At 41.0% G+C, this 20441-nt stretch overlaps 1 protein-coding gene across 5 annotated transcripts in view; it reads right to left on the minus strand.

Annotated features, from left to right (window-relative positions):
- Positions 1-2182: 2182 nt before the first annotated feature.
- Positions 2183-20441, minus strand: part of fhod1 (formin homology 2 domain containing 1) — a 320810-nt gene continuing 302551 nt past the window's right edge. For all 5 annotated transcript variants that reach the window (XM_043707127.2, XM_043707126.2, XM_087995958.1 and 2 more), the window contains 3 exons: positions 13555-13708; positions 12273-12449; positions 2183-3731 (listed from right to left, as the gene is read on the minus strand). In XM_043707127.2, coding sequence (XP_043563062.2) covers positions 3649-3731; positions 12273-12449; positions 13555-13708 — 414 coding nt within the window. In that variant the 3' untranslated portion in view covers positions 2183-3648. The remainder of the gene's footprint in view (positions 3732-12272; positions 12450-13554; positions 13709-20441) is intronic.

Below are 20441 nucleotides of genomic sequence, written 5' to 3' on the forward strand. Positions count from 1 at the left end.
TGACTCTATAATTGGAATATTAGATTTTGATAAAATGCTATAGGAAAGGCTGCTACTTAAGTTCAAAGATTTTAAAGTAAAATGTTGAAATAAGTAAGTGATTACTGAAGAAAATAAATGAGAGAGTGCTTGTTAATGGAACCAATGTGTGGAGGGCAGCTGAGTGGACATTTTGAGTGGAGTACCTCAAGAATTAATGTTCTGGCCAGTTTAGGTTTTAATTTACATCTTTGGCTTTTTATAAACTGAAAGCAATTTGGCAAGTTCACCAAGTCAGGAGTGGAAGCATACACAGTCAGAGGATGCAGTTATGAATCAAGAAGTTAAAGTAAATCTATAAACATAGAGAAGCGTGACTGGGAAAAGAGTTACTACCCATCGTAACAAAATGTGGACTATATATATATATATATATAAAAAAATGAATAACAGAAAAAAACCCAAATACGCAGATAAAAGAGTTGCAGATGTTAATCAAGTCAGCGTGCAGTGGCAATTAACAAAGGGTATAAAATACTGAACGATACTGCCAAAATTGAGTCAGAAAATGATATGTTCTGGTCAGACTGCACCTTATGCATTGTTTCAGATTTGGCCGCCAGGGCACCTTTGAAACATTCCAGTCCTGCAGGCAATATTGCAGAGCGCAGAAAGACTGGCCCTGAAGAGCAGAGGACCAAATTCTGAGGGAAAATTCCAGAAACTGGAGGGTAAAAGAAAAAGTGAGAAACTGACTTTACAAAAGTATAAAATGTTACACGGTATATAAACAGCAAACCCAGAAGACTACTTCAAGGTTCATCCTAACAGTGAGATCAGGATGCACGGACTCAGGGAAATGAAGGTGAATTTAAGGGACACATATTTGTTATTGAAGTGATCGGCACTTCAGGATGGTGCAAGGTGTTTCACAGCTAACATCTTACCTTGTAATGTAATCACGATTATTTTGCAGGGAAATACACAGCCAATTTACACACAGGAAAGTACTTTGATGACTAGTGGGCTGAAATACAATTCATACAAACATACAGAAATGACAGATAAGGAATACAACTGGAGAATCACGACAAGAGAATCCTGTGGCCTGGCTTGAGATTTGGGATTCCATGGTGAATGTTGATAAGACACTGGGAGAACAGCCTATTCAATGAAGAAGGGTCATCATACCCTTTGTCTCATCCCAATAATTCAGATGAGTGCACAGTTGACTGGGAGATGCAGAATTTTCATCAATGCAGAACTGTCAATAGCTCTGAGCTAACTTGGAATAGATTTGAATAGACACTCAAATGGTGGTGGGGTCCAAACCCTTGAGGATTAATCAAGAGCAAATTGGATGACTTAATGAGCGGATCCGGTTCTTTTCTTGTAGACAAATGGACTGAATGGCCTTAATCATCTGTACTTATTTTTTGAAACCTTAAAACAGCTTTGGAAAGTTCTTGCTCGAGTTTAACTTGTGACGAAAATCCACTTTGCGTTTAATTGGTTTCATATGCAGTGATAGAAGATTGGTTTGCATTTCCAATTCTTCACAAACTTTACCAAACTGTAAGGAAGCAGCTTGGAATGTATGTGCGGTACTCCCATACCTGGAGGACGTGGTATGATTTGCTTCGATGTTCCTGCTGGTATTAATCAGCAATTGGCCAGCAGCAGAACCATCCTAATGCCCTAAGTAGGGTGAATTGGAGTGATCAGTCCATGCCCCATGGGAGATGAGGTGGTGGGAGGGGCGGTGTTCTATGTTGCCACCTTGGCCACCTCAGTAGAACTGGCAGCCAAGGTGGAAGGTGACCTTTTGAATAGGTGAGAGTGTGATCTTTTTTTGTTTTGTTTCTGGTTTAGTTTGAGAATGGGATGGGTGGGAAAGTTTGAGGGAGTGAGGGTGCAATAGTTTGGCCTCGGAAGAGTGCGGAGCCCTGCACAGTGTGAATCGTCCTAGGCCCCAAACTCCACTAAGGAAGGCTTTCTCAAACTCCAAGTCATTTGTGTGAGGATTGGGTAAGAAGCAGGGAGGATCAATCAGGACATGTCTCACAGTGTCTTTGGGTCGGATGAGACAAAGCTTTTAATCCCCTGATCAACCACAACCCTGTGTTTTGAAAGGCATACTGAAATAATGATTAAGCCAACAGATTTTCATCATCTCCAGAGTCAATAAAACAAAAAGCAAAGCAACACAAGAAAATGGTGAAACATTTAATTGTTGCAATAACACTTATACAAACATTCAAAAATTTAAATCTCACAGATAAAAATATAAAGTATATGAAAATGCATCACACAATCCTGAAAAACCTTTGATCCTATAGTTAAAAATGGAGAATGGTATTCATTGGTAGCACTTGGTATATTTTCCTATTTCAGCAATCTCTTTAATTCAGCAACCTTGCTAACCATATGATGGCAGGTATGTTTGGATCTTGGTAGATAATTGTTGGAACTACATTGCAGCTAATCTATTGATGGAGTTGTCAATTAGTGGGTTTTTTTAAGACAGCGTTATCTTAATACTGCCTGTAAATGGTCATTTAAATGATAAATGAGACACCCAGTGCAAATTTGTATTTGTAACATGGACTGCCCACGAGCATGCTGGTTTGTCCATGTCTGCCAACAATGTTTAACATTGAAGACAACTCCAAAACTGTTTATTGTTGCCTGACAAATGAATATGCTTTCCTCACTGTTACTGTAATGTAGCAATCTTTAGTTTTCATGTCAATTCACCATCCTGTCAGTTTAAGATATCTTTACAACATAGCTTTCCTGGTTAAAGATCAGTCATTTGACATAACTTAAATATTTATTGTCATCGATGTGATGGTTCCACTAAGTCCATAGGTGGTTAACGTCCACAATATTTAAAGTCGGCATCGCCTGTAGTGGCCCAGTGACTAAATATATTGCATATGGATGAGCCATATATGCCTGTGGAAGTAGAAGTTCCATCGCTAGTCTGTAGTGAGTTTGCTAACTACTGACAGAGCACCATGGGGAGGGGAAGCGTCTTAGTGTCTCTGAAGAGGAGAAGAGGAAATTTAGCCCGTGCTTTCATACCTGATGGCCATCTATCGACTCCTCCTGGACGTACATGTTTACACCATGGAGGAGGACAAAGTCGAGTTCAGTCATGAAGCCCTTTGATGTCTAAAACTTCAATGCCACACACTGCCCAGTTTCAAACTCGGGGATCACACAGAGGGTGAACACCAACTACCAAACTGTACTCAAAAACAAGAGTCGCTGCCTTCAGAAAAAGACTGGGAGAGATTTATTGGGGAAGAAAACAGATGAAAGTTTTCAGTTGAACATGTGTAGTCTTGAGAGAAAACATCATAATTCAGTCTATCTGAAGAAAGGAATATCATTCATTGTTTTGACTGAACTCCGATCTGACCTCTGAATCCATTGCCTACAACGAACTGGGCTGTAATACTTAGTGAGCCCTCCTTTTATGATTCAAGTTCAACAACGTGATTCCTTCCAACAACCTGCTAGTACAAGGTGCACTGTAACATTTAAAAGTACTTGTGAAGTTCAGGAATCTGGAGGGATATGAAAATGTTTTCTCTATCGTTCGGTGCTAATTCGTGAAGATGTCTCACATGATCATTGAGCTTCATTTGCATTCATGAAGTCTTATACTTCCACTTCTGGGGCTTTGGACAAACCCAAGGCCTGGACCACATCCGGAGTCAGACCACTCTTCAGGGTTCTTCGTACTGCACAGAAAGAACAATCACCGTTAGTACAGGGAGACCGAACACTTCTATCTAGTACTCTGGCCACTGATCTAATTCTTGATGCGATGACAACACAGCACAGACGTTCCTCTGAATTCAGGAAATATAGCCATTGTGGGAAGTATTACACAATTCACACTGGCACACCTGAAAGGTTCTGCTCAGATACAGAGAAAGTCAGATCACTGGCACAGGAGAGAGTAGATCAGGTTATTGACCAATATCAGGTTGGCCTATGACAGAAGAACCAACTTGTATTCATAGAGCATGTTTCATAGCCTCAGGATGTCTCACAGCACTTTACAGCTTTTGGAAGTATAGTCGCGCTGTATTCCACATCGTCGCAATTTGATAACCACCAGCTAATCTGAGTGGAACTTTGTTGAGGCAGTGGGGGATCTTGTCAGATGGCTATGGAGCTGGTAAAAGGCCCATGCTGCCTCTTCCTGGGATCATGAACAACACACCAATCAGGCAGTGACAAGGCCACCCGAGGCTCAGGGATTGAAGCCCTTCCCAGAAGGTGCTGCTAGTCAAAAGGTGGCAACTCTCACACTTAGCAATGGCACAAAATGAGATTTGAACCCATAGGTTCAAGAGCTTATAGTACAGAAGCAGACCATTCAGCCCATTGTGTCCATATCAGTCAACAAAGACCTGATTACACCAATCACATTTTCCAGCTCTTAACCCATTACCCTGGAAGCTATGACAATGTAACCAAATGTAGGCCCCACATGGTAGACTGGTTAAGTAAGGTTAGATCATATGGGATCCAGGGAGAGATAGCAAATTGTTTCTGTGCTCTATGACTCTATGGCTTTAAGTACTGCTTAAATGTTACTAGAGTTTTTGACTCGATCATCCTTTCAAGCAGTGAGTTCTAGACTCCCACTGTTTTCTGGGTGAAAACGTTATTCCTATCTCTCCCCCATCTTTAATCTATGCCCCTAGCTATTGACTCCTCCACTAATACAAGAAGTGCCTTCCTATCTATGCCCCTCATAAACGTATACTGTACATAGCTTTTTCCCTCTCAACCTTTGCAGTTTAAGAGAAAACAATCCGAGCCTCTCCAATCTTTCCTCACAAATCAGATCTTGCAGCCCAGGCAACATCTGGTAAATCTCCTGTACACACTCTCCAGTGCTATCACATGCTTTGCAATAATGTGGTGACCAGAACGAGATGTTACTCAACCAGCATTTATACCATTTCTGCATAAGCTCCCTGCTCTTGTGTTCTATTCCTCAGCTAATAAAGGCAAAAGTCTCCCATCTGTCTTCTTAACTACCTTAGCTAGCTGCCTTACTCCTTTCAGAGATATCTGAATATACACAGCAAAGTCCCTCTGATCATCCAAACTTTCCAGGGTCCTACCATTTATAGTGTAATCCCATGCTATGTTAGCCCTCTCCAACTGCGTTATCTTACACATTTCCAATGAATTCCATTTGACACTCCTGTGCCTGGCTGCACAGTCTGCTGAAAATCTTCCCGCAATTTACAACTATCCTCAGTATTTACCATCCAACCAACTTTTTTCACCTGCAAACCTCTTAATCATAACCTTTAGACTCAAAAGGAGTCTCAACAGCACCATGGCCAACAGTTACACTGACCTGGCGTTTTGGTTAATGCTACTTTATAGGAAGGGTGAGTAGTGCAAATTGCTTTAATTCCCAGTACTGACTGTTCACTTTGCAGATATTAACAGTCACCTCTTCCTCTCTCAATAAAAAAAAATTCTAACAAATCTTTTTTTAAATTGGAACTGATATTTTACAATTCTGTTCACCAACATTTGGCAGCATGAATTGTGTTGACAATAAAAATACAAGTTCAAACAGCACCAAATCTCCCCTCCACAGAGAGCAGATGGACAAATCCTTTCATCAGCTGTCTAAAATACAAGTGACAATAAGTGACTATTCTCTTCTACAAAAAGACAATACACATGCTGAACGTTCAAGAAAATTACAGACATTGTAAAACCCCAATTAGAGAGCAAATGAAGGGCACTGCCTGAAGACTTACATTTTAATTGTTTCAATAAGTGTGATAAAAGATTCTGACATTTCATTTGGACCCAGCCACAAGTAATAGTTTCCAATGACACTCCTGAATAACTAAAGAAGCACAGAGTTCAGAGGAGGCCCTTTGAGTCCGTACTGCCAAAACTATACTAAACTTACACTAGTTCCACTTTCCAGCACTAGACCCATAGCCTTGAATGTTATGACATTTCGAGTGCGCATCCAAGTACTTTTTAAAAGGTTGTGAGGATATCCACCTTAATTATACCCACCTAGGCAGTGCCCCAAGGTGAAAACATCTTTCCTCCAATTCTGTCTGTCTTTCACCTTAAAAGTGACCCTTTAACTAAGGCAAACAGCTGCTTTCTGTTCACCCTGTCCACGCCCCTCATAATCTTATGCACCTCAATCATATTCCCATTTCAGTCTTTTCTGATCCAAAGAAATTAACCCGAGTTTATCCAGCCTCTCTTCATAACTATAATGCTCCAGCCCAGGCAACATCCTGGTGAATTCCTCTGCAACCCCTCTAGTGCAATCACTTCCTTCCTTCTCGTGCGGTGACTAGAACTACACAAAAAACCCTAACAGTGGCCTCACCAAAGTTCACTATTGCTCCAACATAACCTCCCTGCTCTTATAATCTATGCCTCAAATGATAAAATCAAGTGTTCCATATGCCTTCTTAACTACCCTATTAACCTGCCCAGCCACCTATGGACAAGTATCCCACGATCCCTCTGTTCCTCTGAGCTTCCTAATGACCTGCCATTCATTGCGTTTTCCCTTATCTTGTTACTACTTCTAACTGCGCCACCACAGACTTACCAGTAATAAATTCCACCTGGCACAATCCATTTCTGTACTCCTCTAACTCAAGACCTTCTTCTTCATTGTCAAAATACTTGGCCCATTTTTGTGTCATCTAACACCTTACTTACCACTGCACACTTTACCAAGGTTGATCCACCTTGCCTGCACATCCCTGGACACTACAGGCAATTTTCCATTGCCAGTCCACCGAACCTGCACACCTTTAGACTGGGAGGAATCTGGAGCACTCAGAGGAAACCCAACCAGACATGGGGAGAAAATACAATTTCCACACAGACAGTCAACTGAGGTTGCAATTGATTCTGGGTCCATGGTGCTCTGAGGCAGCAGTGCTAACCAGTGGGCCACCATGCTGTTCTGTTGCTGTAAATTTTCCAGTGGCAGGATTACTTATATCCACCTCTACAAAATTTCCCAACTTCATCGCTACCACAGCTCATCCAATGTTAAGCTCTTATTTGTGGATGTGAGGCGCTGGGACTTTGCCTGTCACAGTGTCAGGCTGGGACATCGCCTGTCACAGTGTCAGGCTGGGACATGACTGTCACAGTGTCAGGCTGGGACATAACTACTGCACTGTCAGACTGGGATTTAGCTACTTCAGTGCTCTCTTAACTAACGTCCATTCTTACACGAGCTACATGCTCAAGTTCATCTGTTAACTGCTGTCTGTAAATCATTTCACATTAAATCCCCTTTCTCGTTGTTATCATTGACCAACACTGGCACCTGGTCTACCTTGATTGTAAAACTCTCACCCTTATGTAGAAATGCTTCCTTGGGCTCATCCTCCCTGACTCTGTAACCTCCTCCAGTCCTACAACCATCAGACATTTCTCCTCTCATCCAAATCTAGGATGTTGTTCTTGTGCATTTTCTATCTCTCCACCATTGCTTCAATTGTCTCAGTCCAAAGCTCTGGAAATCCCGGTTAAAGCTCTTTGCCTCTTCAATTCCATCTTCTCCTTTCCAATGCTCCCAAAGCCTACCTTCCTGATTACCTGGGATCTCCTTTTGAGAGAGGAGCATGGGAGGTCTTGTGACACTGTAGGCTCTGGGCTCGAATGCCTGTCCAGGTCTTGCAACCCCCAGGAGTGTTTGCAACATGGTCTAATAGGTTGAGTATCAACTTGTAAGTCTTTGCAATACACTAATGGCAGGTCATGGAGTCATAGAGTCATAAGAGATGTACAGCATGTAAACAGACCCTTCGGTCCAACCTATCCATGCTGACCAGATATCCCAACTCAATCTAGTCCCACCTGCCAGCACCTGGCCCATATCCCACCAAACCCTTCCTATTCATATACCCATCCAGATGCCTCTTAAATGTTGCTCTTGTACTAGCCTCCACCACTTGTTCTGGCAGCTCATTCCATACACGTACCATGCTCTACATGAAAGTTGCCCTTTAGGTCTCTTTTATATCTTTCCCCTCTCACCCTAAACCTATGCCCTCTAGTTCTGGACTCCCCCACCCCAGGGAAAAGACTTTGTCTATTTATCCTATCCATGTCCCTCATAATTTTGTACACCTGTATAAGGTCACCCCTCAACCTCCGACGCTCCAGGGAAAACAGCCCCAGCCTGTTCAGCCTCTTCCTGTAGCTCAAATCCTCCAACCCAGGCAACATCCTTGTAAATCTTTTCTGAATCCTTTCAAGTTTCACAACATTTTTCCGATAGGAAGGAGACCAGAACTGCACGCAATATTCCAACAGTGGCCTAACCAATGTCCTGTACAGCCGCAACATGGCCTCCCAACTCCTGTACTCAATACACTGACCAATACAGGAATGCATATTAAACGCCTTCTTTACTAGCCTATCTACCAGCGACTCCACTTTCAAGGAGCTATGAACCTGCACTCCAAGGTCTCTTTGTTCAGCAACACTCCCTAGGACCTTACCATTTAGTGTATAAGTCCTGCTAAGATTGATTTTCCCAAAATACAGCACCTCGCATTTATCTGAATTAAACTCCATCTGCCACTTCTCAGCCCATTGGCCCATCTGGACCAGATCCCGTTGTAATCTGAGGTAACCTTCTTCTCTGTCCTCTATGTCCAGACTCTGTCCACTAGGGAGTGTTGCTGAACAAAGAGACCTTGGGGTGCAGGTTCATAGCGCCTCGAAAGTGGAGTCGCAGGTAGATAGAATAGTGAAGAAGGCGTTTGGTATGCTTTCCTTTATTGGTCAGAATATTGAGTACAGGAGTTGGGAGGCCATGTTGCGGCTGTACAGGACATTGGTTAGGCCACTGTTGGAATATTGCGTGCAATTCTGGTCTCCTTCCTATCGGAAAGATGTTGTGAAACTTGAAAGGGTTCAGAAAAGATTTACAAGGATGTTGCCAGGGTTGGAGGATTTGAGCTATAGGGAGCGGCTGAACAGGCTGGGGCTGTTTTCACTGGAGCGTCAGAGGCTGAGGGGTGACCTTATAGAGGTTTACAAAACTATGAGGGGCATGGATAGTATAAAAAGACAAAGTCTTTTCCCTGGGGCGGGGGGGTCCAGAACTAGAGGGCATAGGTTTAGGGTGAGAGGGAAAAGATTTTTGGGGCAGCACGGTGGCACAGTGGTTAGCACTGCTGCCTCACAGTGCTAGAGCCCGGGTTCAATTCCCACTGGCGACTGACTGTGTGAGGTTTGCACATTCTCCCTGTGTCTGCGTGAGTTTCCTCCGGGTGCTCCGGTTTCCTCCCACAATCCAAAAATGTGCAAGTTAGGTGAATTGGCCATGCTAAATTGCCCGTAAGTGTTAGGTGAAGGGGGTAAATGTAGGGGAATGGATGGGTTGCGCTTCAGCGGGTCTGTGTGGACTTGTTGAGCCAAAGGGCCTGTTTCCACACTGTAAATAATCTAATATAAAAGAGACCTATGGGGCAACTTTTTCACGCAGAGGGTGGTACATGTATGGAATGAGCTGCCAGAGGAAGTGGTGGAGGCTGGTATAATTGCAACATTGAAGAGGCATTTGGATGGGTTTATGAATAGGAAGGGTTTGGAGGGATATGGGCTGGGTCCTGGCAGGTGGGACTAGATTGGGTTGGGATATCTGCTCGGCATGGATGGGTTGGACCGAAGGGTCTGTTTCCATGCTGTACATCCCTATGACTCTATGTGCTACTATCTGCAAGAGGATGGTAGGTCTCTTTATATGGCTTAGTCTATCATTTTTGTTTGATAAATTTCCTGTGAAACCCCTTGAGATATTTCACTTTGTTAAAGGTGCTATATAAATGGAATTTGATGTTATGACTCTCAGAGAATTGCAGCTCTGCACAAATTGCTTGGATCTTCTTGTAGATTTATTGTAAATGTCAGGCCCAAGGTCAATGGCTGGGTTTCTCCTCCTGTAACAATGGTGCTGTTGCATGAAATATGTCAATTTCTGTTGGCAGTTTGAAACTAATTGGCTTGCTCCAACCGTCTGTATTATGGTACTTATCTTGAAAAAAGACTCACTTCAAAGAAAATTGTATGATTACAATGCAGTTGATTTTTCATATGATTAAAAACTCGTGAATGTTGCACTCATAAATGGAGGGGTGTTTGGCAAAAGGTCACTCGTGTTAGTGAATGAATCACATTATCACAACAAGCTAGACAAAGGTGTGAGCTAGTCGCTGCATGCCACATTACTTTTCATAATCCTGAGTGACAGTCTTACGTGCCCTGAGGAATTATACCAATATGAATAATGCAATGTGCATTGACGTTTTTCATTATAAATGACTCACTAGGTCAGATACTTGGACAGCGTAATATCACAACCAGGAAGCCAGGAGGTCAAGTCCTGGAGTTGTCTATCATACCAACTCAAATGCTTCAGAAGAAAGAATCTTATCCGTTTATAATCAGAGTGAGAAACAAAATGGGAGGCATGGTGAAATAAAACATTCAGCGTACTCTCACTGTAATTTATTCACTGCCAAATGATCGCTTATTACAGCACATAGTAAGGTATTATAATAGTGAGCTGCTTTTAAGAAGAGCAAAGAAACAACTTGGGAAGGCTAAAGATAAATGGATGTGTACAATGAGCAGGAAAGCTGTTGTATGAGCATTCAGCAAATGTATACCATATTCTGCACCAATTAACGTGAGCCAAGAAATGGATTTTTGAGGAGTGCACTGAATGTCTACATCTAAACTTCACTGGCTTACATGGAGTGAATAAGACTGCAATAAAGAGAGGCCCAGACTTACAAATTTCACATCAGAAATGCTTCCTTTGTTGCAAATTCAGAAGCATCTTTGTAATTAATAAAACTATGTTCAAGTACAGGAACATGGAGAGTTTTAACATAATTGCACATGGCTAGCTGACAGCTATCAAAGTACAAATTTCCCTATGCCCTGGAATATATTTGATCGAAGGTTTTTCTTAGATCATCAGTTGTGAATCATAGCTGTAAATCAAACATGACCAAGTTCTAGGTCTGAGAACCACACTGCAGTATTCCCAAATGAAAAGCAAAATAACCATGGATGCTGGAAATCAGGAACAAAAGAGGAAGTTGTTGGAAAAGCTCCACGGTCTGGCAGTGTCTATAGAGAGAAATCAGAGTTAATGTTCTGGGTCCTGCATTAACTGTTGATTTCTCTCCACAGATGCTACCAATCCTGATGAGTTTTTCCAGCAATTTCTGCTCTTGTTTCCCATATGTACATTCCAATCATTATTTCACTTTTTGCACAATGATTTAAATACAGTATGTACTCTGCGCCTTTTACTTCCTACTTCTGTGAGGATTTTGTAATATGATGGTTGATCCTCATAAACAGCATCCAATTCAAAGTAGGCTTGGAATGGAGGATATCTATACTCCAGAATTCATTCTGTTCTCAGCTTTTCTCAAAATTAGGACTTGCTGTTAACTCTTCACTAACGACTGTATAATTTGCGTCAACATTCTGCCTCAGCTAATTTTACTTCAGCAACTTGCAAGTGTATAGCATCCTCAGACAAGAAGAAAATGTATCATAGAAGCCTAATCAGACTCAAGACAATAGCAGTAACGTAGGAAGTAATGCTATTGCTACACAGTAGAACCTTGATTACTGAATAAGACAGGCGGGGAGTATTTTGTTCAGGTAGTCGATCATTTGGATAATCGGAACCAAGCAGTAATTTATGAGTGCCTGTTATCCAAACATTTCTCAGTTATCTGGCAATGCATGCCACAATGCCGTTTAACTGATAACAGAATGCTCAGTTGCCGAATACCGTTTTTACAGGTCCTTGAGATCTTGTTTAGGTAATTAGAAATTCGGATAATTGATGTTCAGATAATCGAGGTTCTACAGTATATGCTTTACCTTTGATTAGTTAGATAAGAGTGAAAGGATTTTTTTTTCAACAGTCCGGAGTAGAATTTTGTTATATGGGATATTTCATTCAAACAAGTTAATAATTTATGAATCCAGGAATATTAAAACTCTATAAAATATGGAACCTTTACCATTAGTAAAAGCAACAGTTCTTTTGTGATCAGGACTCTGTTGAAAAGAGAATCCTCATTAAGAATAAATGGTAAATTTGCTTCATTTTGAGTCTGAGAAGGTTTTTGAGGAAAGAGTCACTGATTTCAGATCAACCTCCCCCAGAGACCCCAGTGTCAATCATTGGAGATAAAAAGACTTACAAGATTTCCTATTTGCTCTTGATCTCTTGCGTTCCTTCGGGGTAGATGGCCTCTGGTTGGGATTCTGGGTGACTGATTTGACCAGGCGGTCCATAATTTCATCAGTAGCATCATCGGGTGGACTCGCTGCTTCATCTTTAGGAACAGAAGGATTCGGCGGACTGAACCTTCCTATAGCTGTAAAAATCAAAAGAGGAAAATAGGAATATCAGTTGAGTTTGTAAACAACTGCTGCACTAATGTTTGTAATGCATTGTAAGCATCAAACATTTCTGCTGATCTAGTGGTTGTGTATTTGTTCCATGTATGTGCAAACTGGGCAACCTGTTTTATCCAATAAAGACACAAACTGACTCTGATCTCTTTATAGTTATTTCTAGCCAAAGATTATTAGTGCTGAATGATTTTTTTAAGTCAATAGTATCAATGTAATAGACAGTTTGAACCTATCCTTGCCTGTACAATTGCAGGGGTAATTGAGTTTGTATAAAATAGCCCGCCCACAGTCTGTACTGAACTCTAATGAGGAATGATCTTACACTAAATTTCTGCAGGGAACCCCAACACCATCCAATCTAAAGCTCCAATGGTTCAGTTGGGTAATACCAAATACGGAGTTGACTCAAAATAAGGTGGCATTAGATTTCATCTTAGTCTGTTCAGAATTAACAAATCTGAACTACAGTGGCGTAGGGATCAACTGTTGGCCTCGGGCTCCTGCAATAGGGAGAATTAAAAAATAAATCAGCCAAAATTCCTGCCGCTGATTAGTAAAATATCGGGAAAGAACATGTTTATGGAAGTCAGATGCAAGTATCATCTAGTTAGATTGTGATGCACATCATTGATGAAATAGCCCCACAATATACTTTCCATGTTGCTTCTAAATTGAAAATGCTTCAATTGACAGGATTCTGGAGGGAGTTCATTATCAATGGACTGTGACCTCAGCAAGGGCCTGTACTACCAAGTAACGAAGGCAAGAGAAATTGGACTGTCCACAGTAGCTTTCATCGTGTGCATCGAAATTCTACAGCTTTGAATCCATGAGGATTTTAAATTGTTTCTTAAAAGAATACAATAAAATACAAAGAACATTGATAAATACTGAAACAGATTACAATAAATGTTGCCTCAGGACTGAATGTTGGAGAGAAGTTCACCTGCATTCACATTAAAGTTCTTGAGCCAAATTGTGTACAGTCCAAGATGTGCAGATTGCTAAAATGCTCTGACTAGACACAATGCACTCCCAACGAATGAAATTAGAAGTAAAGCTCACATCTATTGCCTCTGCTCCTTCGGGTCTGTGGCTCTGGAACAGACAAAACATTCTTCATGTTTTCATGCTCTTCATCGGCTTGTAGCTGGTGATCTGGCGTTTCAGGGGCTGGGCTACTCTCAGTGCTACCAGCTGCTGTGGAGAACTTTGCAGTCTACAATTGTATTTGACGAGAAACATGGCTCAGTTAGACTGGTTTTCAACATAAAATGGACTTGTTTCTGCTCACATGACCTGAATGTTTTGGTCCCTTCATGACACACAAAATGCTATAAATTAATGGCAAACATTATTATATTGTAAAAAAAAGGGTGAAGCTGATACCCTATAGTTTTAATTGGTATGATATTATTTGCATCTTCATTCATCGGTAATTAACATAAATATTCACAGGGTATGGGAGTTTGGACAATACATTATTAATATGCTAACACACAAACTTAGTGTTTTATTATGCTATGACTGCTTTTTGAGGAATATACCTGACACTCAAAAAGTTCAATGAATGCAAACCAGCAACTAGCAAAGCCAGTATAGAATACTATGAAGCTAATACAGTAGGCTACAAGTCAGAGGCGATTGTGATCAAACCACAGTACTCTGGTCAGACTAGGGTCCTGTTCTGGTCACCAAGCCACAAGGGAAATGCTCAATCCTTGGAGACAGTGCAGAGAAGACTGAACATATGCCAAAAGAACCCCAGGCTCTTTGGCCTTAAAAGGAGGCTTCTTGCACTGTACTTAAAAGTTATTTTTAAGATGTTTAATGGTATGGAAAAGGTGAACCGGGAAAATACTTAAACTGACTTTGCAAGATTTGGAGAAGGAATGCAGGTTCAAACAAAGGAAAACTTAACATGTGCACATCCAAACATGCAAACACTTGATTTGATTTATTTATGTAATGTGTGTCTGGTTACAAAACAGTGAAAAGTGCTGTATTGTATACATTACTTATTGAACGGATATATTCTTCGAGATAAAAAAACCTGACAATTCTTCAAAGGCAGTTGGATACCCAGGGTCTTTCTGGATGTATGTACCAAGATAGACCTCAGGGTCTCCCTCATCAATAAGTACCTTGAAAAAGAGAAATCTAATCTCCTCAGGAATTTTATTATACAACCAAATTCCAAACATCATGCTCCTTTTTTAAATGTAAATAAAGATATTTATCATGAAACTATGTCAGCTTATTTTGATGTTGACACATTTCTAGTAAAGTGACAACACAGTAGCTTTTTAATTTGAAAGACTGCATTTTTATAAATTGCATGTTATCGTATTTGATGTGAAGATAATGGAATAACTATTTACCTATTGGACTGAATTGTAATCCACAGAATAAGGGATAATCAAATAATCATGCTCAGGTATTGCCACCTGCTTTTTCATTTGTGTTTATTTTGGATGCATGACCCCATTTAGTGTCTTTGGGTATATTCTCTGAATTTGGAATAATGAAAGCTGTTTGGCTTATGCTTAACATCTTGCAACCACTTGCATTCCTGATATCTGATTAACCAAAGGGCAAGTGTGCAGTGACAAATGTACTTGAAAATAACTCAAGCAAATCAAAAGGTAATAGTGCTCAAAAATAATCTTGCATTGGTCTAAACATTGCATTTGGTCTTGAAAAACAAACAAACAAAAACTCTCTTCTGGGTCAGATTGACCTCATCAAAATAACTCAGCCGAGAGCCAAATATTAAAACAGAGTTGGACATTTTTCCTACTTAATATCTAATTTTTTACAAAATCAGACATGGCGCACATTCTTCAATTTTATAACCAGCAATCCCTTGAGTGTAGCAAGAAGAGTTCGAATTTTGTGCTTGTCACCCTGACCTACACACTCAGAGACACCGTCATTCTTGTTGAATTATTTTCTGGTATAAAATTAAAATAGTCCAAAGGCCAAACTCAATTCAAATTACATGTGAGCTGGAAGTCGCCATATTATTTTTGTTAGAATGTCACTGCGTACAATTGCTCAGAATAAGGAGCAAGAACTTAGAGAAAAAGCAAGTATTTTCCAGCCAGGTGAGGGGTTGAGTTTAGAGCGAGTTGATCAATAAGACCAGAAGTTCTATAGATGGTTTCAGCCTGCTCTCCCCAGAATGAATGGGGAGAAAACAAAACGACAGAATGAATTGCATAACCAAATTGTTGATTTCTTTACCTGCTTGCCTTAGTTTCCACCCTTATGGTTTGTAATCCATTTTAGTCTCTGGAGTTTAATGCTCTTATAAACAATGAAAGAAACTTGTTAACAATCCTGTATTTGTAGATGAAGAGATTTTCTATACAGTGCTATAATGTTGCTTGAGGTTTGTTGTGCCCATAAAACATTAGAACTGGAGAGGAATTGATAGGCAAATCAAATCAGTAGTGTTATAAATTTTGAAAATGTTAACACATGGAGAATACTTGCACCAAATGAAGCGAGATAGAAATGTTGCTTGTGTTTTTGTGCTAGTTTGACTCAGTGCAGAATTGTACTGAAGCTTGTGTGTGATCAGCACAGTGTGCATTCCAAGAAAGGAATTAAAGCTAGTTCAGGGATACAGCAACAATTTGAAAGTATTTTTTGGCCTTACTTTAGCAAAGTAGGAATGACACCTCCTGCTTTAGTAGAACAAATCTCTTTCTCAAATAAATCTAATAAACTTTGTAAGAGTAGACTTTATTCTGTAGGCTGGCAGATGGAATGATCTTGTAAACTGAGAAGCGCTGAAGCGAATGACCAAAACTCAGTTGTTGATGTCAATGGTAACCCATTTACAATGAATAAGTTATTGTTGATGTTTGATTTGGAAAACTTGGACTGATTGTATAGCACACCAGCAAGATAAGAAGACAGAAAATGAGATAAATCACAATGCAGTGATTAGGCAAAGTCAAGCTTGGATTTTAAAAGCCTGTTGATTACAGAGGTTAGAATGGTTAAGCAGGACAAGGAGATGAATATTTATGCATTCTGGAAAGACTTGTTTATTGTTCCTGCTTGCAACAGACCTGAAGGACAACATACATGAAGCTTTGGAAGAACAAGGAAAAAGCTCAGAGAACTAATGATTACAATACTATTTTAAAAAGACAAGGTGCCTCGAAAGCCTGCAAAGGAGAGAGACATAGGAGAAAGTGAGGACTGCAGATGCTGGAGATCAGAGTTGAAGAGTGTGGTGCTGAAAAAGCACAGCCGGTCACAGGCAGCATCCGAGGAGCAGGAAGACAGATTGGCAGTTATCTAAAGTCAGCCTTTTTGTACTATTAGAAGACAGTTTCTGAAAATGCAAGGAATAATCTTGGGCTAGAAAATGGAATTTACAAATCAAAATCTAAGTTGTTATAAGGTAAAAGAAGAGTTTGGCAAGAAAATGTAAGTTCAAATTTGTCAGCAATGGAGATATTTCTGATTTGCCATTTGGAAGACAAACAATTGGATTTAAGGCTAATCTGATGGCGTGACTCAAGAGTAGCAAACACTTTCCAGTTTATAATATATGGAGCTGCTTCGACTGGGGTGTCCAGATATAAAGGGTCAGCTTTTGGCAATTATTCCCACTTTGAAATGACGCAGTAATGGGTTCCTGAGTACTGCTGTCACTCACTGAACTTAAATAAGACGAGATTTTCAGTCCCAGCTCACTATGTTAGGGATAATGAAGAGAAGGGTCACTGAAAATTTGTTAGCTGAGGTAGGTTTCAAAAGTAAGCATAACAAATGAGTATTTGCACATCCACTATTATAATTAGATGACCGTACTGATACCCTTAATGCATTCAACTGGGATGTAATTGCAATCCAATTTATGCAACTTCCTTACTCTTAGTTTAAGTCACAAAATTATTCTTAATTTCTGTGGAAGACTTGGCACCGAGCATGGACACTTATCTGAAATTAACTTGTTCTGATCTTTTATGTTTATCAAAGAAAATAGCGGGTGGAGCTTGTTCATGTTGCTCTAGTTGTTTCAACTCAGATCCTTCAGCTCCTCCTTGCTGTCGTATACCTGAACCAGAATCCTGAGAGGTCACGGGTTCAGTTTCAACAGTGGCTCGACAGGACAGAAAGTCGGCCTCCAGTCACGACACTGGGCATGCTCAGATCACGGAATTTGAAATGATCACACGTTCCTGTGGCATTAACTTGCCTTTCACTGGATTTTCAGTTACCAAGACATTATAATCTGATAAGGTAACCCTGGCCTCTTGAATATACATTTAAGCCCTCAAGAGAGGAAATACAAGCCCATAATTCACCACTTAGAAGCAAGCTTTGATCTATAGTGCCAAGCTACTATGCAGACCTCCCCAGTGCACATCCAGAATGTCAGTGATACTTGGGGACTTGAAAAGATGACCTCATGCAGACCAGGAGGCCAAAGCCCTTAGAAACAGAACACGCGTACAGCTCAGCCTCCTGCATTGCACATTCATTCCGTTCAACTGCTGTTAGATTAAAAATCTTTCATTGAACTTGTCAAGCATTTCCTCTACTAATGGTTCAATGTTAAATGTTTCCATTTCAGACATAGTGGATAGCAACAAGAATTGTGTCTCCTTATTCTACGTCTAATTGGGCTAAATTATGCCTTATGTTTAAGAAAAATCCTTTTTGTATAAAAACATAATTCACTTTGTTACACCGCAATTTTACATTTCAATCCCCAGAGTGGATGAATCTATCTTAGACATATCTGATGCCTTGGACCTGTGCCTTCATTCCTCTCTGCATTGTTTTGCAAAGATTCTTCCAATATGTTTCAATTTAGAGTCCCAAGGCTCAGCTATGAAAAATCCAAGGCTGGAAGAATTTCTACAGGGCTCCAAAGGCAGGTATTCATGACAAATTCTTAAACAATAACCCATACGGTCTCTTCACAGGGTTTTTATTGTCTTAGAATGTAAGGAAATCAGAGCCTGGGATTGTAGGCCTTGTTGATGTTTACAGGCTACTGAAGAGATTCCATTTTCAAATAACCATAAAGCAAAAAACAATGAAACCAACTGAATAAACTGATCATTCACATGTCAGGAATGAGGTTTACTCCGGTCATTTGAGGATAACAGACTTCTGTAAATGATACATAAAAAGCTAAAATTGCTGGGGAAACTCAACAGGTCTGGCAGCACCTGCAGAGAGAAAGCAGAGCTGTGTCGTTTGACCCTATGACTCTGCAATGTTTTAGGTTCACTGACTCTACCTATGAAAAGGCAGTAGATATGCTATAGACATGGGGTGGGAGTGGAAAGGAGTAGGAGGCAGCACTGGAGCCCAGAGAAAGAGAACAGCAGACAAAAGGATGAATAATGATGAACCAGAGAGAAAGAAACGTTGATAATATGGACCATTAGTAGACGATGATGAAAGCAGCCTATGTCATGACAGGGACAGGGGTGTGGGGCTGGATAAATGGCATGGAAGAAAGTAGTTAGGCTCCAAAATTATTGAACTTGATATTAATATTTGAAAGTTGCAGGGTCTCCAGGCAGAAAATGAGATCCATCCTTACAGCTTGCACTGAACTTCGCTAGTGCTGGTGCACTGAAGTGACAGGCAACTGGAAGTCCAGGGAAACGTCTGCAGAGAGAAAGTTGGTGTTCTGCAAAGCAATTGGCCAGTCTGTGCTTTATCTCCTCAACGCAAAGGAGACCAGGTGGTGAGCAGAAAGTACAACAGATTTCACCTGGACAGTGTCTCTGTGGCCTTGGATAGCGAGGAGGGAGGAAGTAAACGGGCAGGTGCTACACCTTCTGCAGTTGCAGGGGATGGCGCCCTGGGGCTGTGGGGAGATGCTGAGAGTGAAGGAGGAGTGGACCAGCTTGTCTTGGAGGGAATGGTCCTTGCAGAAGACTGACAAGGGAGAGGAGCGGAATGTGTGCATCTGGTGGTGGCATCTCGCTGGAGGTGGCCTAAATGGCAGCGAATGATCCTCTGGATGTGGATCTCGGTGGTGGTGGTAGTTGAGTATTTGAGGACCCTATCGGAGTTGAGGGCGAGGAGCGAGGGGGTGAGGGCAGAAGTGCAGGAGATGGGTCAGACCTGGCTGAGGGCCTTGTCAACCACGGTGTTGGGAAATCCTCAGTTGAGGAAGAAAGTATCAAAGTTGGCATCATCAGAACAGTTCCAACAGAGACGGAGGAATCGGGAGAATGGAATAGAGTCTTTACAGAGACAGGGTGTGAGGATATATAGTCAAGGTAACTGTTGGTGTCAGGGGTTTGTCGTAGATATTGGTGACCAGTCTAACCCCAGAAATGGAAATAGAGATATCGAGGAAGGGAAGAGAGGAATCAGGAATGGACCAAGTGAAGCTGGAAGCAGGTTGGAAATTGGAAGCAAAACTGATGAACTTTTCCAGTTCCAGATGAGAGAGGGAAGCAGCACCAATGATGTTATCAATGTACCGGAGAAAGAGTTATAGGTGGAATAGGAATGGAACAAAGAATGTTCCACATACCCCACAAAGAGACAGACATGACTGAGGCCTGTGTGGGTACCCATGGACACCCCTCTGACCTGAAGAAAATGAGAGGATGAGCTCAGGATGAGCTCAACCAGATGGAAGGCAGTGGTGATGGATAGGGATGATTCTGGCCTTTTATTTCTGTAAATGTTACTCTGATAGAGCCAAATAACAAAAAAAAACAGGAAAGGCTAGAAATACTCAGCATGCCAGGCAGTACATCTAGAGAGAGAATCAGCGCTAACATTTCACCATTGACCTGGAGCATTAACTCATTCTTACTTTCTACAGATTCGGCCAGACCAGCTCCGTCCAGGATCATTGAAACTTTACAGCATAGGGAAGAAACCACTAAGTGCAATGCAACTCACTACCAGAGCAACTCAACTAGTACCCTCTGTCAACTCCATCTTTA

The sequence above is a fragment of the Chiloscyllium plagiosum genome, unplaced genomic scaffold, assembly GCF_037043375.1.
Source record: "Chiloscyllium plagiosum isolate Xiang-an unplaced genomic scaffold, Cpla_swu_hap1 HiC_scaffold_17, whole genome shotgun sequence".
Classification (NCBI taxonomy): Eukaryota; Metazoa; Chordata; class Chondrichthyes; order Orectolobiformes; family Hemiscylliidae; genus Chiloscyllium; species Chiloscyllium plagiosum.